This window comes from Gopherus evgoodei, chromosome 3 (genome assembly GCF_007399415.2).
Source record: "Gopherus evgoodei ecotype Sinaloan lineage chromosome 3, rGopEvg1_v1.p, whole genome shotgun sequence".
In the NCBI taxonomy this organism is placed as follows: Eukaryota; Metazoa; Chordata; order Testudines; family Testudinidae; genus Gopherus; species Gopherus evgoodei.
In genome coordinates, this window is record NC_044324.1 from 6,376,088 (window position 1) to 6,402,247 (window position 26,160).

The 26,160-nt window shown below is 62.8% G+C and overlaps 1 protein-coding gene across 1 annotated transcript in view; it reads right to left on the reverse strand.

The window, feature by feature from the left end:
* The window catches only part of GDF11 (growth differentiation factor 11), a 29,717-nt gene extending 7,334 nt beyond the window's left edge, over positions 1-22,383 (reverse strand). The window contains exons 1-2 of the mRNA XM_030554809.1: positions 21,862-22,383; positions 2,539-2,912 (exon numbers count right to left, since the gene is read on the reverse strand). Of these exons, the coding sequence (XP_030410669.1) occupies positions 2,539-2,912; positions 21,862-22,255 (768 nt within the window). The 5' untranslated portion in view covers positions 22,256-22,383. The remainder of the gene's footprint in view (positions 1-2,538; positions 2,913-21,861) is intronic.
* Positions 22,384-26,160: the final 3,777 nt, after the last annotated feature.

Here is a 26,160-nt window from a genome sequence, read left to right on the forward strand (position 1 = left end):
CTACTAATCCAGCCTCATCTGTCCTCTGCTGACTCCTGATGAGGTGTGGGAAGAGGTTCACCCTGTAGCTGGATGCCAGGCAATGCAGGCTGTGGTCTGGGATGAGCTCTGCGTCACTAGGCTGAGTGGGTCCCTCCCTCCTCCCCAGTGTTCAGCCTGGCCCTGCATTGGTCTCCAGCATGATTTGAAACCAGGGAGCTATAAATCCTGCCAGGAGGACAGCAAGAAGACTAGGAAAGGGGGCTGACCCGTCAGCTACTATTGGCCCAAGGACTCAGAGACAGGACGGGCTTGGGCAGGAGCCAGCCATCTCCTCCCTGGGTGCACAGACAGATGGTGGCAGTTGACAGAACAAGGAGCAATGGTCTCAAATTGCAGTGGGGAGGTCTAGGTTGAATATTAAGGAAAAACTTTCTCACTAGGAGGGTGGTGAAGCACTGGACTGGGTTCCCTAGGGAGGTGCTGGAACCTCCTTCCTTAGGGGTTTTTAAGGCCCGGCTTGACGAAGCCCTGGCTGCGATGATTTAGTTGGGGTTGGTCCTGCTTTGGACTAGATACCTCCTGAGGTCCCTTCCAGCCCTGATCGTCTACGACTCTCTTGTCTGAGAGGTGACACGATGCATCTCCCATGGGAAGGTGGCCGTGGGTCTGGGCAGGAGACAACCCCTCTCCCTTCTGCCCAGGGACAGGCAGAGACTGAGGCTGGCGGGTGAAAGGGGTGGGAAGGAGCATCCCCAGCAGCAGCCGTCGCTTGGCCCGCAGCACAGTGGCTTCCATTCCATGCCGGCTGCTGGGGAGCTCGACGGCTCTGGGGCGGCTGGGACAGGCCACATCCCCCGCGTCAGCCTGGCTCCCCAGGGCTCAGGCAGAAATCCCCCTTCACGGGCAGAACATGGTGAACCCAGAGGGTAACAGGTGTGCGCCTTCCGCACGCCATCGGGCTTCAACCAGTCTGGGGTACACAGTACTAAACTGGACCCACAGCCCTGGGCTCCCCCCAGCACTGCCTGTGCCCCTCAATCCCGACCCGCAGCCCCCTGCTAGCCCAGCCCTAGGCTCCAACCCAGCCATGCCAGTGCCCCATAATCCTGACCTGCAGCCTCCTCCTGCTATCCCAGGCCTAGGTTCCCCGCCCCTCACTCTGCCTGTGCCCCTCAATCCCGACCCACAGCCAGCCCTAGTCTCCCCCTCAGCGCTGCCGGTGCCCCTCACTCCTGACCTGCAGCCCCCTGCCAGTTCAGCCCTTGGTTCGCCCCCACCTTCTGCCAGTGCCCCTCAGTTCCAACCCTCAGCCCCCTTCTAGCCCAGCCCTGGGCTCCTCCTCAGCCCTGCCAATGCCCCATAATCCTGACCTGCAGCCCCCTGTTACCCCAGGCCTAGGTTCCCCACCCCTCACTCTGCCAGTGCCCCTCACTCTCGACTCGCAGCCCCCTGCTAGTCCAGCCCAGGGCTTTTCCCCAGCCGTACCTGTGCCCCATAATCCTGACCTGCAGCCCCCTGCTACCCCAGGCCTGGGTTCCCCTCACCCCCCGCTATGCCAGTGCCCCTCACTCCCAACCTGCAGTCCCCGTTGCCATCCTGGTGCCAGTATTCTGGGGCTCTCCAAAGCAGAGTTCACCCATTACATGAAATGGAGCAGAATTTATGATCTGTGCTGAAGAGAGCCCAAGAGTGGGTGCATTGTGGTCAGCACTGACTTTAAAAGGAGAGCACCCCCCACTGAGCCCCCCGCCCTGTCCCCTGCAGCACCCTGCCCCCTGCTAAGCCCCCTGCCCCCTGCAGCATGGTGCCCCCCACTGAGCCCCCGCCCCGCCCCCTGCAGCACCCTGCCCCCTGCTAAGCCCCCTGCCCCCTGCAGCATGGTGCCCCCCACTGAGCCCCCCGCCCCCTGCAGCACCCTGCCCCCTGCTAAGCCCCCTGCCCTCTGCAGCATGGTGCCCCCCACTGAGCCCCCCGCCCCCTGCAGCGCTCTGCCCCCTGCGAAGCCCCCCGCCCTCTGCAGCATGGTGCCCTCCACTGAGCCCCCCGCCCCGCCCCCTGCAGCGCCCTGCCCCCTGCTAAGCCCCCCGCCCCCTGAAGCATGGCACCCCCCACTGAGCCCCCCACCCCCTGCAGCACCCTGCCCCCTGCTAAGCCCCCTGCCCTCTGCAGCATGGTGCCCTCCACTGAGCCCCCCCCTGCAGCGCTCTGCCCCCCGCTGAGCCTCCCGCCCCCTGCAGCATGGTGCCCCCCACTGAGCCCCCTGCCCCGCCCCCTGGAGCGCAGAGCCCGCTGCTGAGCCCCCGCCCCCTGCAGCATGGCACCCCCCGCTGAACCCTGCCCCACCCCCTGCAGCGCCTGGCCCCCCACTGAGCCCCCCACCCTCTGCAGCACCCTGCCCCCTGCTGAGCCCCTCACCCCCTGCAGCCCCTCACACCCTTGCCCTGCACTGGGACACTGGGCTCAGCGCTGACTCAGCGGAGAGCTCCCCAGTCACCCATACCAAGGCAGGCAAGGCCCTGTAAGGGGCCCGGTTCCCACCCCTGTGTGTTTACCTACCAGCCCTTCTGCTCCGGGGCCGAGGGAGGTGACGGCCAGGTCGTTGCCGTTGGGGTCAAAGGCGTTGATCTCGATGCCCCAGTTGTTCTGCGGCTGCTTGAACCAGTTCTGCAGCACGTGCTTGAAATCGATGCTCTGCCAGTGGCCGAGGCGGGAGTGGAGGTCGATCTTGAGGGAGCGGATGCGGATGTGGCGGCTGCCCTCCTCGGTGACGGGTTTGAGGCGCAGGATCTGCAAGTAGACGGTGGAGGTGTGCTGCACGGGCCGCAGGTACACCCACAGCTGGGCCTTCACCACCTTGGTGAACATGATCTTGGGGCTGAAGTTGAAGTAGCAGCAGTGGGGGTTCCCCTCTATCTGCACCACCGGGTCCGCTGCGGGTGGGGGGGGGAAAGCACACGTGAGCGGAGCTGCCTCCCGGCTCTGGACACCCGCTGCCCAGCCCCAGGAGCGCTAACGAAGGGCTGAATGTGAACTCCTCCTAGATCCTTCGGAGGTGAAGGTCAGGTCATAGGTCGCTAGGCCATTTCCTTATATCTGCAGTAAGGTCTCTGAGCCCATTGCCGGGAGGTATTAATGACCCCCCTGCAGATCGAAGTGGGGCTGCACGTCGGGACTGAGGGGCAGTGGCCGAGCTGGGGGGATCCAATGCTGGAATAGTGGGTGGGGAGGGGGGAGTTGCCAAGGCAGTGAAGAGCTGTGGGTAGCAGGGGGTGGATCCCCGGGCTGACCCCAGTGGGGCAGGGCTAGGGGGCAGGATTGAGGAGCACAGGCCGAGCTGGGAGGGTGGAATCTTGCCAGGATCAGCCAATGGTGCATTTCTTCCAAGCAGCCCCTGAGCAAACCCTGCTCGGGGGGAGCAGGAATCCTGAGTCCCCCTCAACTCCCACAATGCACAGCCAGGGAACTGACGGCTTCTCTGTCAGGACAACTGGAGCCAGCATTTCCTGCATGTCTGATCTCGGGGAGTCTCAGCTGCACCCCTAAAGGGAGCAGTTCCCCCACCGAACTGGACAAACCCCCAATCCGGTGACGCACTGGGTCGTCCCTGGCTTCCAGTTTCCACCGCTTAGCACCGAGTCCGCAGGGGTGTGGAACCCAGGAGTCCTGCACCATGGGCAGCGTTTAGGGTGAATCCAGGCCGTGGTGAGGCAGAGCCCGGGGGGCAGAACGCGGCTGGTTCAAAGCAGACAGGAAGCAGCAATCCAGGGGGAATTTGGGGGATCCCAGGACTCTGTGTTTCTATCCCCAGATTTGTGTTGAGGCTCATATTTTGCAGTCCCTCCCCTTTGTTACCAGAACACCTCCACCAAAATCTAATAACCCCCTGCCCTGATCCAGCTTCCCCCCACCTCCCAGCCGGCCCTGAAATGCTGCCACCTCTGGGGTGGAACATGCCAGCTGTGTAACAGCTCCAGCAAAGCTACACAAAGAGTTAGGATGGTGAGGGAAGAGCCTGCTTCCAGCTGCAGCTCCAGGAGAAATTGAGAGGGGCAGCAGGATGAAAGTGCCAGAGCTGAGCCCTGCGAAAACTGGTAGGGACTCTGTAAAGACCATGGCCTCTCCCTGGAGCCTCACTTGCCAGATATCACCTCCAGCAGCACAGCGCCCCCTAGTGCCACGCTGGGACAGTGGGGCCAGCCCTGCCTGCTGGGGAGAGCGCCCCCTGCTGAGCCCCCCACCCTGCTACCTGCAGCACAGCGCCCCCTAGTGCCACGCTGGGACAGTGGGGGCCAGCCCTGCCTGCTGGGGAGAGTGCCCCCTGCTGAGTCCCCCACCCTGCTACCTGCAGCACAGCGCCCCCTAGTGCCACGCTGGGGCAGTGGGGCCAGCCCTGCGTGCCGGGGGAGAGCGCCCCCTGCTGAGCCCCCCACCCTGCTACCTGCAGCACAGCGCCCCCTAGTGCCACGCTGGGACAGTGGGGCCAGCCCTGCCTGCTGGGAGAGAGCGCCCCCCGCTGAGCCCCCCACCCTGCTACCTGCAGCACAGCACCCCCTAGTGCCACGCTGGGACAGTGGGGCCAGCCCTGCCTGCCAGGGGAGAGCGCCCCCCGCTGAGCCCCCCACCCTGCTACCTGCAGCACAGCGCCCCCTAGTGCCACGCTGGGACAGTGGGGCCAGCCCTGCCTGCCGGGGGAGAGCGCCCCCTGCTGAGCTCTCCTCCTCCTCTGCTGCATCTGCAGGAATGGTGTTTTTCAAATCTATATCAATTTTCAGGTTTCTACTGCCTGGGTGACCCAGGAGGGGCAGGGGCAGGCCATGGAAGCTGGGAGTGGGCAAAGGGTGTATTTGGTCCAGTCAAGTGGTCTTTGTGTAAGGACACAGGGTGCCAGCAGGGGAGCATGCTGCCTTCTTCGTATGGGTGCTGTTTGCCTGCTTACAATGGGACTAGCAGGGGTGCTGAGTCCTAAGAAGCTCATGCCACTGGTGACGTGAACCAGCAAGGCTCCTGGCAGGATGTCTGGCTCTGGGTGAACTCCCTGAACTCAGCCCTGCCCCAAAGCTGGGAGCCAGGGCGGCTGCGCTCACCACATCTCCCATATATTGTTTGTGTCTGGGGGCAAGTGTGCACCTTCCCTGGAGATCGGCGGGGTGGGGGATGCTGCCAGGAACATGCTGGCATCTGCCAAAGGAAACATTTCTCCATGCCAAACCGGCACAGCGACAGAGTGGGGAGCGGCAAACATGCTTCTGGGCCTTGCAATCCCAGGAACTCGGCAGTTCTGCAGCACTTGGCTGCAAGCAGAGCAGAACAATGGACCCAGGGAGAAAGGCAGGCCCCAGGCTGTGCGGGAGCCGTGTCAAGGCTGGGTCTGCACTGGGCTGGGAGCCCCCCAAAACTAGGGCCGTGCTGCCCTCTGCGCCAGGAGGAATTGAGGAGGAGGGGCAGTGCTGCATGAGGTGTAAACGCCAGGGCCTGCCCCTGACTGCACACAGCTCAGGGCTACAGGTGGTGAAGGCCCCAGTTCTCCCAAGGAGACCAGCTCTGTCCCTCACAGATCTCCATGCGAGAATCACTGGCTTTCTTGGCAGAGGGCTGCCCCTTCTCTGCCTGGCAGCCCTTAGCTGGGGCAGCCAGGAGATTCTCGGGGGTTAGGTTAGGAGGGCACCAAAACCTCCCGAGCCCCAGTGCTGGCTCTGCTTCAGGGGCACACGCAGGACCAGGGCTGCCAAGCCATTTCTAACAGAACCTCCTACTTCCCCTTGGAGCCGGGAAAGAAAACTACAACTGTGCTCATCCAGAGCCCAGAGAAAAGAGGAGGTGGGGCACGCCCGGACTCCTGGGTTCTAGTCCCAGTTCTGATACTGACTTGTCATGTGACCTTAGGGCGAGACGTGCCTCGTCTCTGTGCCCCTTCTGCGAAATGAGGCTATGAAGTGACCTCGCTGAGTAGTGCCCTGCTTCATTAGCTCGGGGGGGGAAGAGGGCTGCAGAGGGCAGCATGTCCTAGCTGAATTGCAGACACCAGCCTGCCGTGGGTGCTGTCGGAGTGGGGCCGGGAGCCATGGGCCCTGTCGGAGCGGGGCCAGGTGCTGTGGGCGCTGTCTTAGCAGGGCTGGGATCTGTGGGCACTGTCAGAGTGGGGTTAGGAGCAAGGTGCCGTGGGCACTGTCAGAGTGGGGCCAGGTGACATGGGCACTGTCGGAGCAGGGCCGGGAGCCGTGGGCACTGTCCGAGCGGGGCCAGGAGCTGTGGGCACTGTCCGAGCGGGGCCAGGAGCAGGGAGCCGTGGGCACTGTCGGAGCGGGGCCAAGTGCCATAGGCACCGTCCTAGTGGGGCCGGGTGCCGTGGGTGCTGTTGGAGTGGGGCCAAGTGCCATGGGCACTGCCTTAGTGGGGCTGGGATCTGTGGGTGCTGTCAGAGTGGGGCCAGGAGCAAGGTGCCGTGGGCACTGTCAGAGCGGGGCCGGGAGCCGTGGGCACTGTCGGAGCGGGGCCGGGAGCTGTGGGCACTGTCGGAGCGGGGCCGGGAGCTGTGGGCACTGTCCGAGTGGGGCCAGGAGCTGAGGGCACTGTCGGAGCGGGGCCAGGAGCAGGGAGCCGTGGACACTGTCGGAGCGGGGCCAAGTGCCGTAGGCACTGTCGGAGCGGGGCCAGTGCCGTAGGCACTGTCTGAGTGAGGCCAGGAGCAAGGTGAGGTGGGCGCTGTCGGAGCGGGACTGGGAGCAAGGTGCCGTGGGCGCTGTCGGAGCGGGGCCAAGTGCCGTAGGCACTGTCGGAGCGGGGCCAGTGCCGTGGGCGCTGTCGGAGCGGGGCCAGTGCCGTAGGCACTGTCTGAGTGGGGCCAGGAGCAAGGTGAGGTGGGCGCTGTCGGAGCGGGACTGGGAGCAAGGTGCCGTGGGCGCTGTCGGAGCGGGGCCAGGAGCAAGGTGCCGTGGGCACTTTCGGAGCGAGGCCAGGTGCCATGGGCGCTGTCGGAACGGGGCTGGGAGCAAGGAGCCGTGGGCTCTGATGGAGTGGGGCCAGGTGCCATGGGCACTGTCGGAGCGGGGCTGGGAGCCGTGAGTGCTGTTGGAGTGGGGCCAGGTGCCATGGACGCTGTCCAAGCGGGGCCGGGAGCTGTGGGCACTGTCCGAGCGGGGCTGGGAGCAGGAAGCCATGGGCACTGTCGGAGCGGGGCCAGTGCCATGGGCGCTGTCAGAGCGGGGCTGGGAGCAAGGTGCCGTGGGCACTTTTGGAGCGAGGCCAGGTGCCATAGGCGCTCTCGGAACAGGGCTGGGAGCAAGGAGCCTTGGGCACTGTCGGAGTGGGGCCAGGTGAGGTGGGCGCTGTCGGAGTGGGGCCGGGAGCCGTGGGCACTGTCGGAGTGGGGCCAGGTGCTGTGGGCGCTGTCGGAGTGGGGCCGGGAGCAAGGTGCTGTGAGCGCTATCGGTGCGGGGCCAGGTGCCGTGGGTGCTGTCGGAGAGGGGCTGGGAGCAAGGTGCCGTGGGCACTTTTGGTGCAGGGCCAGGTGCCATGGGCGCTATCGGTGCGGGGCCGGGAGCAAGGTGAGGTGGGCGCTGTCGGAGCGGGGCTGGGAGCAAGGAGCCTTGGGCACTGTCGGAGTGGGGCCAGGTGAGGTGGGCGCTGTCGGAGCGGGGCTGGGTGCCATGGGCACTGTCGGAGTGGGGCCAGGTGCTGTGGGCGCTGTCGGAGTGGGGCCGGGAGCCGTGGGCACTGTAGCAGTGGGGCCAGGTGTGGGCGATGTAGCAGTGGGGCCGGGAGCAAGGTGCTGTGAGCGCTATCGGTGCGGGGCCAGGTGCCGTGGGTGCTGTCGGAGAGGGGCTGGGAGCAAGGTGAGGTGGGCACTGTCGGAGTGGGGCCAAGTGAGGTGGGCGCTGTCGGAGCGGGGCTGGGAGCAAGGTGCTGTGGGCGCTATCGGTGCAGGGCCAGGTGCCATGGGCGCTATCGGTGCGGGGCCGGGAGCAAGGTGAGGTGGGTGCTGTCGGAGTGGGGCCAGGTGCCGTGGGCGCTGTCGGAGCAGGGCCAGGAGCAAGGTGAGGTGGGCGCTATCGGAGCGGGGCCAGGTGCCGTGGGCGCTGTCGGAGTGGGGCCAGGAGCAAGGTGCCGTGGGCGCTGTCGGAGGGGGCCAGGAGCAAGGTGAGGTGGGCGCTGTCGGAGCGGGGCCGGGAGCAAGGTGAGGTGGGGGCTGTCAGAGTGGGGCCGGCTGCCGTGGGCACTGTCAGAGCGGGGCTGGGAGCTGTGGGCACTGTCAGAGCGGGGCCAAGAGCAAGGTCAGGTGGGCACTGTCGGAGCGGGGCCAGGAGCAAGGTGAGGTGGGTGCTGTCAGAGCAGGACTGGGAGCAAGGTGCCGTGGGCGCTGTCGGAGCGGGGCTGGGTGCCGTGGGCACTGTCGGAGCGGGGCCAAGAGCAAGGTGAGGTGGGCACTGTTGGAGTGGGGCCAGGTGCCGTGGGCGCTGTCGGAGTGGGGCCAGGAGCAAGGTGCCGTGGGCGCTGTCGGAGGGGGCCAGGAGCAAGGTGAGGTGGGCGCTATTGGAGGGGGCCAAGAGCAAGGTGAGGTGGGCGCTGTCGGAGTGGGGCCAGGTGCCGTGGGCGCTGTCGGAGTGGGGCCAGGAGCAAGGTGAGGTGGGCGCTATCGGAGCGGGGCCAGGTGCCGTGGGCGCTGTCGGAGTGGGGCCAGGAGCAAGGTGAGGTGGGCGCTGTCGGAGCGGGGCCAGGTGCCGTGGGCGCTGTCGGAGTGGGGCCAGGAGCAAGGTGAGGTGGGCGCTATCGGAGCGGGGCCAGGTGCCGTGGGCGCTGTCGGAGTGGGGCCAGGAGCAAGGTGAGGTGGGCGCTGTCGGAGCAGGGCCAGGTGCCGTGGGCGCTGTCGGAGTGGGGCCAGGAGCAAGGTGAGGTGGGCGCTATCGGAGTGGGGCCAGGTGCCGTGGGCGCTGTCGGAGCGGGGCCAGGAGCAAGGTGAGGTGGGCGCTATCGGAGTGGGGCCAGGTGCCGTGGGCGCTGTCGGAGCGGGGCCGGGAGCAAGGTCAGGTGGGCACTGTCGGAGCGGGGCCAGGAGCAAGGTGAGGTGGGTGCTGTCAGAGCAGGACTGGGAGCAAGGTGCCGTGGGCGCTGTCGGAGCGGGGCTGGGTGCCGTGGGCACTGTCGGAGCGGGGCCAAGAGCAAGGTGAGGTGGGCACTGTTGGAGTGGGGCCAGGTGCCGTGGGCGCTGTCGGAGTGGGGCCAGGAGCAAGGTGCCGTGGGCGCTGTCGGAGTGGGCCAGGAGCAAGGTGAGGTGGGCGCTATTGGAGGGGGCCAAGAGCAAGGTGAGGTGGGCGCTGTCGGAGTGGGGCCAGGTGCCGTGGGCGCTGTCGGAGTGGGGCCAGGAGCAAGGTGAGGTGGGTGCTGTCGGAGCAGGGCCAGGTGCCGTGGGCGCTGTCGGAGTGGGGCCAGGAGCAAGGTGAGGTGGGCGCTGTCGGAGCGGGGCCAGGTGCCGTGGGCGCTGTCGGAGTGGGGCCAGGAGCAAGGTGAGGTGGGCGCTATCGGAGCGGGGCCAGGTGCCGTGGGCGCTGTCGGAGTGGGGCCAGGAGCAAGGTGAGGTGGGCGCTGTCGGAGCAGGGCCAGGTGCCGTGGGCGCTGTCGGAGTGGGGCCAGGAGCAAGGTGAGGTGGGCGCTATCGGAGTGGGGCCAGGTGCCGTGGGCGCTGTCGGAGCGGGGCCAGGAGCAAGGTGAGGTGGGCGCTATCGGAGTGGGGCCAGGTGCCGTGGGCGCTGTCGGAGTGGGGCCAGGAGCAAGGTGCCGTGGGCGCTGTTGGAGGGGGCCAGGAGCAAGGTGCCGTGGGTGCTGTTGGAGGGGGCCAGGAGCAAGGTGCCGTGGGTGCTGTCAGAACGGGGCTGGGAGCAAGGTGAGGTGGGGGCTGTCAGACTGGGGCCGGGTGCCGTGGGCACTGTCGGAGCGGGGCCAAGAGCAAGGTGAGGTGGGCACTGTCAGAGCGGGGCTGGGAGTAAGGTGAGGTGGGCGCTGTCGGAGCGGGGCTGGGAGCTGGCTGTGGGGCGGGAATAGGGGGAGCTGGCTGGGGGATGGGAATCGGGGAGCAAGGTGGGACGGGGTGATGCCCCCCAACTTTTTTCCCTGGTACGCACACAACACCCTTTGCACACCCATCCCCCGAAAGCGCTGCCTGCTCTGACCCTCCCTTTTGGGGAAACATCTGGGTTGAATTGAGCGGGGAATTTCTCCCTCGTCCTCGCCCGGTGCCCCCCCTGCACACGCACCGGTCAGGTTTAATAGCACCCAGCTGCAGCGCTGGGCCATTTGCTGTGAACCGAGGCCTCCACTAACAGATAGGGGTCATGACACCAACCGGGGGCCAGGAATGTCACCCGCTCAGCCCCCTACGCCCACAAGGGGCTCCCATAAACCAAAGTGACAGGGGCCGGGGGGCCTTGCGGTGCTTTGCTAACAAACCCCTCCCAGCAATTTGCTGAGCACAAGCCCCCTATTAAATCCACTCTCATGGGAGCAGCCCATAAAAAACTTTCCTCTTTGCCCCCTTCCCCCCCTCCCCGTCGGCTCTTAAAGCCACAGCACGGCTCTGCCTTCCAGGCCCCCGGCTCGCTGTGGGAGAGCCATGGCCACTAACGCTCTGCAGCGCCTCCCTCTGGCTGATCCGAGGCCACAATGGGGCTGACACCATGTGGGGGCTGGAGGGTGGGGGTCACCCGCTTGCCCCTCAGCTCCCAAAGGGCCCTGCTGTGTGCTGGACTCAGGCAGGGGGCAGGTGTGTGGCTCTCAGCAGCTGCCCCACGCCAGGCCCAGGGCAGCAGGCACAGTAGGAGGGGAAAGGCAGGACCGACAGGCGCTAGCCGGACAGGGCAGCCTCTGCAGCCCACTGAGCCCCGGGACTCTGTACTGCCCCCTGCAGTGATCAGTGTGGGGCATCGGTACCCAGAGCTGGGCCAGGCCTCACTGACCCACAGCTCTCAGGGGCCCTCAGCCAGTGGGCAGCCCCCCAGCCTGCACCAGGGACCGACACAGAGCAAAGGGGGGGAGGGTGGGCAGGGAGGTGACAATCTGGGAGAGGAGGGAGCCAGGCCAAGCATGGCAGAGACAGACAAGTTTAGCCCTGCCGGTGCCCCTCACTCCCAACCCGCAGCCCCCTGGGCGCCCCCCTTCCCCAGCTCTGCCGGTGCCCCTCACTCCCAACCCGCAGCCCTCTGGGCTCCCCCCTTCCCCAGCTCTGCCGGTGCCCCTCACGCCCAACCCGCAGCCCTCTGGGCTCCCCCCTTCCCCAGCTCTGCCGGTGCCCCTCACTCCCAACCCGCAGCCCCCTGGGCGCCCCCCTTCCCCAGCTCTGCCGGTGCCCCTCATGCACAACCCGCAGCCCCCTGTGCGCCCGCCTTCCCCAGCTCTGCCGGTGCCCCTCATGCACAACCCGCAGCCCCCTGGGCGCCCGCCTTCCCCAGCTCTGCCAGTGCCCCTCACGCCCGACCCGCAGCCCTTGGTGAGACCATGAAGCTCATGTCACTCGTGGCCTGAGGCAGACATGAGTCCAGTTAGTGCCTGAGTTGCCTCCCGTTTTCAGGACTCCTGCATCATCAGTCCCTTGGGTGTGGGGCAGAGATGTCCCTCCAGGGTGACCCCCGCCCCTGCTCCCCACCACGTGCAGCTGGCTGCCGAGCAGGGCACCACTGCCCGCTAACACTGCTCTTGGCACGCTGGCTGCCCGCGGTGCCAAGATGCTATTCCTGTCGCCCTGGCAACTAGGGGCAGAAAGGTTCCCGGGACACTGGCTGCAGCAGAGGAGCTGCTGGAGTGTGTGCGGGTGGGGGCGGCTCTTTGTTCCCAGGCCTGGCTCGGAGCTGCCAGGGGGCTCACCTGTGGCACTAGGCTGAACTGGGCCCGGGCACCACAGATTCATGGCCCAGCAGCCCCAGGTGGCTCAGGAGTCTTTGGCTGCTCTGCAGCCTGCCTGTTTGTGTTCACCCTTTGGGCTCTCACCCGAGCCTGCTGGCCCCGGCTCCCACTTCAGGGCCCGGCACTGCCCTGCTTGGCCCCAGCCCAGCGGCCTGTGAGGCTGAACCCTCGGTGCCAAGGGATTGCGTGGGCCTGCTCGCAGGGCACTGAGCCCCTGGCAGCTGGCCCGTGTTGTTACGGCCGGTAGCTGGTGCTGGAGCTTCAGGCAGACTGTGAACTAGACTGGGAGAGGCCCAGGCCTGGCCTAGAGGTGCCAGACCCCGGTGTGCCAGCAGGCCAGAACCCCCCTCACCCCAGGCCGGGCAGGGGTGGGGCACTGCTGATACAATTGATGCCCTTCGTCTTTCTGGTCTAGCAGCAGCCACAGGTGCTGTGTAAATCCCCATCCCAGAGACTCACACTCCATCCATCCCTCCTGCTCTTCCAGGAGATTCTGCCTCCCTCTCTGCTGGTGCCTCCCTGCCAACCCGCAGCCCTCTGCTCTCCCAGTCCCGGGCCCCCGCTTCCCTGGCTCTGCTGGTGCCTCTCTGCCAACCTGCAGCCCTCTGCTCTCCCAGCCCCTGCCCCCCCCTTCCCTGGCTCTGCCGGTGCCTCTCTGCCAACCTGCAGCCCTCTGCTCTCCCAGCCCCTGCCCCCCCCTTCCCTGGCTCTGCCGGTGCCTCTCTGCCAACCCGCAGCCCCCTGCTCTCCCAGCCCCGGCCCCCCCTTCCCTGGCTCTGCCAGTGCCTCCCTGCCAACCCGCAGCCCCCTGCTCTCCCAGCCCCGGGCCCCCGCTTCCCTGGCTCTGCCAGTGCCTCTCTGCCAACCCGCAGCCCCCTGCTCTCCCAGCCCCGGGCCCCCGCTTCCCTGGCTCTGCTGGTGCCTCTCTGCCAACCCGCAGCCCCTTGCTCTCCCAGCCCTGGGCCCCCCCTTCCCTGGCTCTGCCAGTGCCTCCCTGCCAACCCGCAGCCCCCTGCTCTCCCAGCCCCGGGCCCCCCCTTCCCTGGTTCTGCCAGTGCCTCTCTGCCAACCCGCAGCCCCCTGCTCTCCCAGCCCCGGGCCCCCGCTTCCCTGGCTCTGCCAGTGCCTCTCTGCCAACCCGCAGCCCCCTGCTCTCCCAGCCCCGGGCCCCCCCTTCCCTGGCTCTGCCAGTGCCTCTCTGCCAACCCGCAGCCCCCTGCTCTCCCAGCCCCGGGCCCCCCCTTCCCTGGCTCTGCCAGTGCCTCCCTGCCAACCTGCAGCCCTCTGCTCTCCCAGCCCTGGGCCCCTGCTTCCCTGGCTCTGCCAGTGCCTCTCTGCCAGCCTGCAGCCCCCTGATCTCCCAGCCCCGGGCCCCCCCTTCCCTGGCTCTGCCAGTGCCTCTCTGCCAACCCGCAGCCCCCTGCTCTCCCAGCCCCGGGCCCCCCATTCCCTGGCTCTGTCGGTGCCCCTCATTCCCGACCCACAGCCCCCTGCTAGCCCAGCCCTGGGCTCCCCCCTTCCCCAGCTCTGCTGGTGCCCCTCATTCCCGACCTGCAGCCTTCACCCCCCCTCCAGTTTTTTTAATTTGGTCTGGGCTCCATGGCACCCTAATGGTGGGATTTGACGGTGAGGTTTGTTGGGTTTCACACTGTGCCCCCCCTTAATCTCCCTTCATTAACTTCCCCTCCCCCCACCCCAAAGGTCAGCAGGGTCACAGGTAGCCAATAAATGGTTTTAGGACCCAATTAACCTTCCCTAGTTTCTTGTGCAGTTAAAAAAGGGGGGGGGCTGTACTGAAGGATGGGATGGGGAGAGTGAGGAGAACCTGAGAGGTTTATGGGCCCTACAGCCTATAAAACCTTCCTTTCCTTCTGTTCAGGAACCATAAAAACCCACCCACAATTGCCAAGCCAAATTCATAATAATAATGCTGGGGGGTTGGAGTTGGGGGGGTCCCCTGCCCTAGGATCCCACAAGCCAGGCCTTCCCCTCCTCTGACAGCTTGCGGCCCCATTGAGATGGGTGAGGGCTTTGGGGGGGAGGATGGCAGTTAGGTTCCCTCCCCCTCCGCAGTCAGGTGGGGTGGGACTTAGGCTCTGGTATTTATTTTGGGGGGGGCAAGGGTAGGGAATGGGGGGACGGGTGGGGAGCAGCAAACGTTCACACGGGTGAGGAGCAAAGCCCCCGGCGTGTTCTCAATTTTATGGGTAATAAAATTTCAAAGCCGCTCAAGTCTATTAATGCTTGAAAAGGAAATTTGTCCATGAGCTGCTGGAGGGAAGCGCTTGGCCCTACCATTCCTCACCCCCCCCACTTCCCTTAGCCTTTGCACACCCCTCCACCCTGGCCAGACGCCCTGGCCCACCCTCACTGCCAGCCGACACTCCGGCACCAACGCTGGCCCTGTGGCTGGGTAACCGGGCACTTTGCCATGCACCGTGCCCGCCCCTGGTCTTGTCCCAGTGCCAGGGCTGCAGGGGGCAGCACGCGTTCCAGGGGCACCTGTGTATTGCCTCCTGGACATGCTGGGCTCAGGCTGGAACAAGTCAAGGGCCCTGGACTCTGGATCAGCCCCAGGAGAAGGCACCAGAGTCCAGTAGCACCCCCTCCAGGAGAAGGTAAAGACAGGCAGTGTTTCCTAGTGGTTAGAGCAGGGGACTGGGAGCCAGGACTCCTGGGTTCTATCCCTGGCTCTGGGTGGGGAGTGGGGTCTAGTGGGTTAGAGCGGGGGGGTTGGGAGCCAGGACTCCTGGGTTCTATCCCTGGCTCTGGGTGGGGAGTGGGGGCTGGTGGGTTAGAGCAGGGGGGGTTGGGAGCCAGGACTCCTGGGTTCTATCCCTGGCTCTGAGCGGGGAGTGGGGTCTAGTGGGTTAGAGCAGGGAGGGCTGGGAGCCAGGACTCCTGGGTTCTATCCCTGGCTCTGGGTGGGGAGTGGGGGCTGGTGGGTTAGAGCAGGGGGCTGGGAGCCAGGACTCCTGGGTTCTATCCCTGGCTCTGGGTGGGGAGTGGGGTCTAGTGGGTTAGAGCAGGGGGGGCTGGGAGCCAGGACTCCTGGGTTCTATCCCTGGCTCTGGGTGGGGAGTGGGGTCTAGTGGGTTAGAGCAGGGAGGGCTGGGAGCCAGGACTCCTGGGTTCTATCCCTGGCTCTGGGCGGGGAGTGGGGGCTGGTGGGTTAGAGCAGGGGGGGTTGGGAGCCAGGACTCCTGGGTTCTATCCCTGGCTCTGGGCGGGGAGTGGGGGCTGGTGGGTTAGAGCAGGGGGGGTTGGGATCCAGGACTCCTGGGTTCTATCCCTGGCTCTGGGCAGGGAGTGGGGTCTAGTGGGTTAGAGCCCCACCAGTGACCACCTTCCTGCCATTGCAGAGTCCAGGGAGCACTGGGAATAGGAGACTCACTACTACTTAATTAGCCCCGCTGGGGCCAAGGTCAGTATCACGCCTTGATTGTAAGCTTCCTTGGGCAGCGGCTGCCCGTGCCGTGCCCAGCGCAGTGGGAACTGGGACACAGATGGGTGACAGGATACCACAGGGATACGAATAATGGCAAGAACTGTCCTCCTTTCCATTGCTGGGGAAACTGAGGCATGGGTTGGGCTGTGACTTGCCCAAGTTCCCATAGTGAGTCATTGGCAGAGCCTGGGCATCCTGGCTCCCATTTCCACATCTCTCTAACCACTAGTGAATGAGCTGTGAGCAGCCACTTCTGCAAAGTCCCTGCTGTGCCTTCTCCTCTTGCTGCCACAGGGGGTGCTGCTCCAGCTTCAGGATCAGGCCCAGTCCAGGAAGACCGGCTGCACTTTTCCGCCATTCCCCTGCACACGTCCTGCTGGAGAGGTGGGCGACTCGCTACCACCCGCCCCTGGGGCCTGGTTGGTTGGTTACTTTGCTTCTGGTTTGCCTTGGTTTACCTCACCCCCACCCCGGGGCTGAATCCGAGCTGCAGAGGCTCCTACCCAGAATGCTGCCCCCACACAGAGCCCCAGTTCTCTCTGCAACGTGACCAAGGCTCGTCGGGGCCTGGGCAGGGATGGGACGGGACTGACTGTCTCTGCTCTGTGGCACGTGCTCCCTCAGCTGAAGCCAAGCACCTCAACAACCCGCTCCCAAGGAGTTGGACTTGCAAAGGGGTTTGGGACCCCACCCAGCCCAGCGCAACAGAGGACCCTCTCCACGTGGCCACTGGGAAAGGACTGGCCCCAAGGCTGAGAGCTCCAGGCACAATGAGTCCCCCCTGTTCCCAGGACTGCTGGTAAGTGTCCCAGGTGATCACATCCAGGGAGGTACAAGAGGCCTCCCAGGTACTCATGTAGAGCCAGGGGCACGGGGACTGGCTGCCAGGGCCTATCCAAGGCCAGGAGAAAGCAGGATGCAGAAACGCTACATCTGGGAGCAATGCTGTGTCTGGGGGCACTTGAAGAGAGCAAAGACTTGCTTCAAATGGGAATACATTGCTGTGTGTGTGACAGGGGGAGAAGGGGCTTGAATGGGGATGGATGGAGAGAGAGGAAGTTGTGGTAGCTGGGTAGGTAGCTGGGTGGATGGATAGATTGATGGCTGGACAGCTGGAGGGGCTGTCTGAAGATAGCGAGCTATAATCATTAGACACTTAACAGAGAGACGTCTCTCGTATTATATAACTAAGCCAGGACACAGCAGCGATCCGGAAAGCCCCAGCTGTAGCTTCCGTTCAGTTTAGCAGGTTTGGCTCCCAATGAGTCGGAGTCTATTGCACCTGCTGTTGTGTGGAGTGGGATAAAGCAGAATGTGTTTGCCATCGGTTTAGTGCAGGGGGAGATCCCCGGGTCAGGGAATTCAGGGCAGTTCTATATGAGCTTCACCTGTTTGCCATGACAGTACACACTGCAGAGATAGTCCCAGGAGTGACACAATAATTATTCTGTCTGCAATGTAGCCCCCTCTGGGATGGGACTCACTCACAGTTTAACAGCCCACAGCAACCCAGCACAAGAGATCAGTGCAAGGGCTCATAGTTGGTTTGCAGGGTGCACAGAAGAGCTGATGTTGGAAGTGGAACCATCTTGTTATTGGGATAATCGAGCTAGCACTAACGAAGGGAACACATCTCTATGATAGTAGGAAGTTAGTAGATCTAGCAGTGAAGGCATGTCTCAATCTGCCACTTAGCTGCTGATTTGAAGAGTTAGAGACACTGGTGGAGAGAGAACAGTAGCCGTTTTTAAGCAGCCAGGGTTACAGTGGAGGGGAGATCTCAGAAACACGAACAGCTCCATCCAGACACATGGAGGCTTGCTGGAGAGAGGAAAGAATGAAAGATCATTCAACAGGAGCACGACAACAGTACAAGAGCTCTTCTGCAACAAGAACCTGCAGACAAAGATCAGCCAGAGGAGATAGGAGAGAATGGGTGGAAAATCAAGTGAGAGAACTGGGGAGGTGCAGGAGAGAAGGGATTCTAAGCCCCTTTCTTGGTACCTAAACTGTTGGCATCACAAGTCTCAAACCTTTGTGGCATTGTGAAGGCCCAAGATGGTAAAATTTTAACCCCAGAGCAAGGACAGAGTCCATTGGGTGGAACCTTTCCAGGCTGTGCTCAGCCAGCCAGAACCACTATCACACACCCAGAGATGTGAAGAACTAGCAGACTTACCTATGTCCCTAGAAGCAATCACCTTTGAGGAAGTAACTAAGGCCATAAACCAATTGAAGAGTGGTAAAGCACCAGGCTATGCTGAGATGGATGCTGAACGGTAAAGAGCTGCAGAGGAGGTGGCAGGGAATGCCACGTGCAGGGTGTGCAGGATGGTTTGGGATAAGGAGATCTGTCCCATGGACTGGAGAAGACATGTCATTGGGAGACCAGCTTATTTGTGACAGTTGGAGAGGGGGAGCCTCCTGTCTGTACCTGGTGGAGAACAGGCAGGATTTTGCTCCGGTCGGTTGTGTTCAGAGCACAGTTCCCCCTTGAGGAGACACTGAGAGAGGCTTAGAAAATCAGCAGAAGATGACTTTTTAACTTCCTTGATAAGCACAGATAAACCCTCTGGAAGATCCTGAGGGCTTGCCTACACATACAGCGCTCTGTAGGAGAACTCCTCCTGTCAGCTGAGGTACCGCACCTCCCCAAGAGACGGTAGCTGTGCTGGGAGAAGCTGCTGTCTGGGACGGTTTGTTTACCTGCCACATCTGCAGGTTCGGCCGATGGCGGTTCTCACTGGCTATGGTTCGCTGCTCCAGGACAATGGAGGCTGCGGGAAGGGCGGCCAGCACATCCCTCGGCCTGTGCTGCTTCCCGCAGCCCCCACTGGTGTGGAGCGGTGAACTGCTGCCAGTGGGAGCCACAATCGGCTGCACCTGCAGACGCAGCAGGTAAACAAACCAGCCCAGGCTGCCAGGAGCTTTCCCTGAACAACGGGCGGCCCAACTTTGAGAACCACTGGTGTAGACCAAGCGGGAGATGCTGTGAAATCCCAGCAAAGATCACTAATTTGATCAAAGCTTTGACAAGCCTGCATCGGGGCAGAGCGGAGACACAATGGTTAAAGGTTGTTACTGCTCTGAGTCAAAGTGGCTTCTCTGCTGCACGATCACAGACTGTGACAAGAAGGGTGATGGCTGCTGGCCAGGCCTCTGGTATCATTTGGGCTGGAGATAAGCTGCGGGACTTGGATTTTGCAGATGACGTAGTCATCCTGGATACCATCTTGGATGGAATTAAAAGATTCTTTTTGAGCAAAAAAGCAGAAGCTGCCCCAGTGGGACTTCATATCGGTACATGGAAGACCAAGACCATGGAGGAAGAGAATAGTGTCTGTGCTGGCCCATGTGTGATTGATGGAGAAGAGTGCAGAAGAGTTGATGACTTTGTCTATCTTGGAAGAACAATCTCTCCTAACAGCAGCTCACTCCAGCGAAGGCAGGAATCAGCAAAGCCTGTGGATCATTCTGCCATTTGTCAAACGTCTGGAAGAGGAATATCTATCTACACGCTAAAATGAGCTCACACAATGCTCCTTTCTCTCAGCATTACTATACACTTCCAAAAGGTGGCTGAGGGTCCAAGTGCACAACAGGACGCTGGGTTCCCTCCACCAGTGTTGTCTAAGAAGAATCGTGGAAATGAGCTGGAGATTGTGTAGCCAACGTAGAAGACAGAGATGGTGATGGTGGTTTGGCCATGTCATCTGGCTTCCCTGTGGCACAATCACAAGGTCCGTCTTAGATTGGATCCCACCTGGAGGGAAGAGAAGGTGCAGAGGACACGGAATGGCCCATCGCAGTAAGATCGGAAAGGAGACCGCCCTCATGGAGTCAGCTCACAATGGAGTCAGACATCAGTCACAGAGCCAGCCAGGGGGGAAGCAGGTGGCCTTGTGTGCCTAGGCACAGGAGGTGAAGTCTCAGTGGGTCTGAGTGAAGGAGACCCCAGAATATGCTTGGTTGGAGGGAGAATGTAATTTCCTGAGCTGGGATTTCGCCTTGGCACTCTCAATCTCAGAGGCAACATGTCAGGGGAAGTTTAGAGACCACTGGTGGCCAGGAGCTTGATGAAAGTCTCACCCGGAAGAGAGTGGCCATATCCAAGCACCCCTTCCTGCTATGTTGTGTTATCCAGACCCCCACAGACTGCACTGTGGGTGACCCCCAACCCCCAGTACTCACTGGGCTCAGGAACAGCTCAGCATGGGGAAGAGGGGCTGTGGCCGACGAAAGATGAGCAGCCATCGCCTACCAGACCTAGCAAGGAGGATCACTGTGGGCAAAGCCAGAACGCCAGGCCCTGGGCCCCCAAGCACTTGGTGCTCTGTGAAATGCCCTGAAGAGTGGAGACCCGGGAGGTCAGTGACACGTCAGCAACTCAGGGTGTTTGGATGCAGAGGGGACGGACACATGGACCAGTCAAGGCTGAACTCCCACGGTCACTAATCCTGCAGCCCCATGGATCCTACCACCCCTGCTTCCCCCAACCCCTCAGCATGCCTAGATCCTCCAGCCCCCTTTGCTTCTCGGGGCAGGTTGTTTTCTGAGATCCGTGATCTGGTGTTTGTGTCATTGCAGCGCAACCCCCTCCACCTGCTCCATGTCCTTGCACACCTTGAGTCCTGGCCCCACTCTCTGCACCCATCTGCCCCCTGTTGCTCTGCCCTGTTCTCTCCCCTCTGCTCACTGCCCAGGCCCAGGCTGGCCAGCAGGATCGGCATTTGGCCGAAGCCTGGTGGGGGCAGCACTCGCAGCCCATCTGTCAGCCCCCCAGGGAAGGAGGTTCCATTTATTGCCTGCCCTGGAGGCAGCCCAGCCCCTGGGTCTCTGCTGCTGGGCTGGGCAGGGTGACGCTGACAGGCTGGAGGCCAACCCAGCCAGCCACAGCCTCACCCCTGCCCTAGCGGGCCCTGCCCCAGGGGCAGCTGCAGGCTGGAGAGCTCAGTCCTGTGGCCTGGTCACACCCCGTCTCTGCGGAGGCTGCAGCACAGGGCCCAGCTGGTGCCAAGAGCAGTGGGATCTCACAAAGCGGCTCCTCTCCAGTGACCTCCGGGTGACTCGCCTGCGCTGGGCCTCGGTTCAGCTCTGCAAAACCCACCAGCCCAGCTGAGCGCGAAGGCCAAGGAGACAGAGCCCCAGGGCAGGGCTTGCTCGAGCACATGGGCATCACCCAGCAGCTCGCCAGCCTCCAGCTGCTCATAGGACAGAGGCCTTTGGCGTCCGTGGCTCTCAGCTATTCCACTGCAATAAACGTGCTGGTTTAGTCACGAGCTGACGGTATTCCCCATATTCACCCACCTGGCCGGGCCCCTCACTCCGGAACCACAGATGGGGAAACTGAGGCCTGGGGAGGTGATGTGACTTGCACAAGCTCGCACCATAGATCAGGGACAGAACCAGGATTAGACCCTACGAGTCCCGGCTTGCAGCCCCTATGATAACCCTAGATGACCCTGCTCCGAGCCGGGATTGGCACCCAGCCTGCGCGTCCTGCCAGCAGCGATGCCCTCAGTGCCACAGCAGAGCCTTGCGCCTGAATGGGCAGCATCTTACGGGCTGGGCCAGTGAGCCCAAGACCCTGCTAGCTCTGTCTGAGTCAGGGCTGCAGGCTACGCACAGCAGATTTGGATCAGTGCCTCCCAAGCGAGGTTCGGGCTCTGAGGCTGCTCTAGCCTATCAGCCGGAAGTCCCCCATCAAGGGCAGTCAGTGGCAGCACTACCTGCCCTGTCTGCCCCATGAACCCCACGTGTGCATCTCCCTGCCCCTTCCAGGGTGGGCAAACCCAGCGTGCCAGGCAAGCTCTGAGGGGCCCCTGGAGCCGCCTTGCCTGATGTGGAGACCCAAAGTGCCACCTTCAGAGCCTGGCTCCAGCTGCCCTCAGGGCTCCTGCCCCCAGCAGAAGGAGGAAGGGAGACAGTGCCCAGCTCTGCCCTCCGGGGGATGCTTTCAAACTAACTTTCTCCCTTGGCCAACTGGAGCAACCCCCCCCCCCTTTCCCAGGAGCCAAAGCGGGGCTGGACCCTGAGCCCCCCCGCACCCCAGCTGCCCCCCAGCTTGACAGCCAGGGAGCACCGCTCTGCCGCCCCGGGGAGCAGGCTGGGCAGAGGGAAGCCCCTGCTGAATAGCGGGGGGCAGCGCTCCCGGGGCCTGGCTCACTTTGGGCCAATGGCGGAACCAGACCAAACTTTCGGAGCTGCCCCAGCGGCAGCCGCGTTCGCGGAGCCCGGCCGCAGACAATGCCCCGCGGGACGCCCCGAGCGGCCTCTGGCCCCTGCCCGCGGGGTGCGGGACCCTGAACTTTGCAGGCGCCGGTTCCTCCGGCCGGGGAGGGGGCGGGAGCCAATAGCCCCCGAGGGGAGCTGCACCCTCCCCCCCCCTGGCCAGGAGTCAAGGGAGTCTGCGGCGCCGCCCCCCGGGCAGGGACCCCCTGAAGGGCGCAAAGCAGCCGGGTGCGTGGCACGGCGAGCGGGCTGCGGGGAGGGGGTCCCCCCTGAAGTTCGCCTCTCGCCCCCGCTAACAAAGAGCCACCTACTGCGCTGGGCCATGCTGATGACAGTCTCGGTGGTGGCGTGGTACTCGTCCTCCTCCAGGTACTCGTCCTGCGGGAGCGCGTCGCCCTGGAAGTCGTGCAGGTCCAGGATCTGCTGCAGCGGGGGCGCCTTGGGCAGCAGCTGGTTCACCACCTCCCGGGTGATGTTGGGCGCCTCCTTGAGTCGCAGCTTGCTCAGGATCTGCGACTTGATGCTCTCCAGCCGCATCTCCTTGCTGTGCTTCCGCCACAGGCAGACGGGGCAGCCCGGCTCCTCCGCCTCGGGCCCCGGAGGGGGCTGCCCGCCGCCGGCCCCTTTCTCCACCACCTCCCCCGGGGCCAGCGCCACGGCCAGCGCCAGGGCGCACAGGAAGAGCGGGGACCTGCGCACCGACATGGCTGGACGGCCGGGTCCCTCCTGCCTCCCCCGCCTCTGGACTTGGGACTCGGGCCGCGGCTGGCTGCCCTGGGGGGGGCGGGGGTGTGACGGGGCAGAGGCTCTCCGGGGCCGGCTGGCTGGGAGCCGGTAACTAGTGATGCTGGCCGGGGGGGAGGCAAGCAAGACTCGGGGTTTTATATCCCAACTGAACTGTGTCGTAAAAAGCCTTGATTGGCTGGGGACGCAACAAAAGATCCTCTGGCGAAAGGGCTGTCACCGGAGGGGAACGAGCCGCGCGAGGGGGGCCCAGCTCCGCGCCGGCCCGGCCCGGCCCGGCCCGGCCCCGGCAGCCCCTTAAAGAAACCCCCGCCCCCGCCCCCGCGGCAGGGCTAGGGGAGCTGCTGCCTGCGCCGGATGAACCCGCCCCGGGGAACTTCTGGAGCCGGGGGGCGCGAACCCGTGTCCGGGGGAGCCCAAGGCAGCGGGTGTCTCCCCCGGGGGCAGAGCCAGCGGCCCCGGCTGAGCACCCCGCACAGCCCCAAAGCGGGGGGGTCCGTGCCGGCTCTGTCCCCGCCGGGGCTGCCCAGCTGTCACTGCCCTGCGCTCACCGCGGCGCAGCCTCTCGCTTGGCACCTGGGAGCTGCCCGGCCCGGGTCCCACTGCTCCGGCCATTCCCCGCCTCTGCTCCGGTGCCCAAAGCACGAGACGCCCCAGTCAGGGGGCAGGGAACCGCCCCCCGCCTTGCTCCGCTGCCCACGGGCGGAGCCGGCCAGGTGGGACGGGGCGCTGGAGCCGCTGTCACGGGTGACAGGCCCGGGGCGAGGCCAGGCCGAGGGGCCCAACGTGCAACTAGCGAATCATCCAGTGAAAATCCCCAAGTCTCCCTGTCCTGCCCTTTTCTAAAAGGAGGGATGGATGGAGAGAGAAATGGGGGGGGGACAGATAGATAGAGAGGGGACAGAGAGATGGAGGGGGTGGATGGGGATAGATAGAGGGGGTGTGAGGATAGAGGGAGGGAGGGTGTGTGTGGGGATAGAAGGTGGGGGGGGATGGATAGATAAAGGGGGTGTGTGGGGATAGAGGGAGGGTGTGTGGGGGGATAGAGCGGGGATGGACGAGTATAGATGAAGGGGTGTGGGGATAGATAGAGGGGGTGGATCGGGATAGATGGAGGGGTGTGGAGATAGATAAATGGGGGTGTGTGGATGGCTAGATAGATAGAGGGGGTGGATGGGGATAGATGGAAGGGTGTGGAGATAAATGGGGGTGTGTGGATGGATAGATAGAGGGGGTGGATGGGGATAGATGGAAGGGTGTGGCGATAAATGGGGTGGTGTGGATGGCTAGATAGATAGAGGGGGTGGATGGGGATAGATGGAAGGCTGTGGAGATAAATGGGGTGTGTGGATGGCTAGATAGATAGAGGGGGTGGATGGGGATAGATGGAAGGGTGTGGAGATAGATAAATGGGGGTGTGTGGATGGATAGATAGAGGGGGTGGATGGGGATAAATAGATAGATTAGACAGAGGGGGTGTAGATCAGGGGTGGGCAAAGTTTTTGGCCCAAGGGCCACATCTGGGTATGGAAATTGTATGGTGGGCCATGAATACTCACAAAATTGGGGGTTGGGATGCAGGAGCAGGTGAGGGCCCCGACTGGGGATGCGGGCTCTGGCTGGGGGGGTGAGCTCTGGGATGGGATGGGGGTGAGGCATTGGGGGTAGAGGAGGGTGCTCTGGGCTGGGATGAGGGGTTTGGAGGGCAGGAGGGAGATCAGGGCTGGTGTAGGGGGTTGGGGCACAGGAAGGGGTCAGGGTGCAGGTTCTGGGCAGCGCTTACCTCAAGCATCTCCCAGAAGCAGCAGCATGTCCCCCCTCCGGCTCCTACACAGGGGCTCGGCCAGGCAGCTCTGTGCACTGACCTGCCCCCAACTTGTGCTCATTTCTTTGTCATTATTATTAGTAATAAAGCATCTGGGAGCAGAGGTGCTGGAACTGGAGGTGCTGGAGGGCTCTTGCATCCCCTGTCTTGACGTGGTTTTCTTCATACCCAGGGTTTACAGTTTGGTTATTGGCTCTCAGCCCCCCACTGTACGAATTGTTCCAGCCCCCCATCTAGGGGACAGTGAGGTGGGGAAAACCCGTTTGTTCGGCATAGTTTATTGATTGTTGTAACAAGTCCACCCAGCCCTGGTGCATGGCTCCCCCCCCCCCCCGCCTGGAGAGAGCTGGCAGAAAAGCCACTAGCAGGAGAGGTCTTGCCAAATGTTTTAGCACATCTGTTCAAGGAAGAAGGATTCAGCTCCCCTCGAATGTGCAGTAAGAACTGTACTAACCAGAGCCATGGCTCTAGGACCCCAGGACGCGTGTCCTGGATTCTTATCATTGTTTTTATCCCATATGGTGCAGCCCAGCTGGAAACCGCCAGGGTCCTGGGAACACCATTTATGTCCCCCTCATTTCCTGTCCCCACCTTGTCATCAGAACCATGGAGAGTGAAATGACATGGAGCAGCCTGGCCCGCAGCATGGCCACGACTGAACAGGCCTACCTGGAGTCAGGGTGCGTGAGGTGTGCAAGGGGCCATCTGACAGCTCGGCTCCCTGGAGACACGAATTCCAAGCCCATCTGGATCAACTCAACCCCTCGCCCCATGTTGTGTGAGGGCAGCAGCTCAGCACTAGGGCCATGGGCCAGCCCGCTATAGAGACCAGCTGAGCACCCTGCAGTTCGGTGCATGGAAGCCATTCAGAGGAGTCCACACAAATCAAGGCTCAGGCTGGGGCCATTCCAGATCGTAGCAGAGGTTGGGGGCTGCAGCCTAGTCTTAAAGCCAGAAGGGCCCATTCATTCATCCAGCCTGATGTGCAACATGGACCCATTAACCTCTGCCCCTTTCCCCCGTGCTGAGCCAAGGGGCCTGGGCTTGGCTACAAGTCCTCCAGCCTGGCGCTGAAGCCATCAAAACCTGGAGAACCTGCCACTTCCCTGCAAGTTTGTTAGTGGTACCGGGGGGCCAGAGCTGGTGACCAATTTCAGCAGCCACAAAGAACTTCCACAGCAGGAAAGATCCCACCTGGCCAAATGGACTGTCCCTGCTGGGATGGGTCTGTCTTGTAATCTCACCTCCTAGGCCCTGCCACTGGCTGCTTCTCAGGCAGCTGGTCCCACAAGACAGATGTTAGCATCTGGCTGTTCTTACTCCAGTGCCACAGACGCTGGGTCCCTCATCTGCCTTGGGGTTGGCATAGCCCTTTGCTCTGCACTGGGTTAGCACAGGGATCAAACTGATGGATCTACATAGACAGAAGCATAAAAGGGGAGAGGAGAGAGAGGTGTGTGTAGATTGATAGATAGAGGGTGTGTGTGGAGATAGATAGATAGATTAGATAGAAGGGGTGCATGGGGATAGATAGATAGATTCATAGATTCTTCATAGATTCTAGGACTGGAAGGGACCTCGAGAGGTCATCAAGTCCAGTCCCCTGCCCTCATGGCAGGACCAAATACTAGACCATCCCTGATAGACATTTATCTAACCTACTCTTAAATATCTCCAGAGATGGAGATTCCACAACCTCCCTAGGCAATTTGCTCCAGTGTTTAACCACCCTGACAGTTAGGAACTTTTTCCTAATGTCCAACCTAAACCTCCCTTGCTGCAGTTTAAGCCCATTGCTTCTTGTTCTATCATTGGAGGCTAAGGTGAACAAGTTTTCGCCCTCCTCCTGATGACACCCTTTTAGATACCTGAAAACTGCTATCATGTCCCCTCTCAGTCTTCTCTTTTCCAAACTAAACAAACCCAATTCTTTCAGCTTCCTTTGCAGGTCATGTTCTCAAAACCTTTAATCATTCTTGTTGCTCTTCTCTGGACCCTCTCCAATTTCTCCACATCTTTCCTGAAATGCGGTGCCCAGAAC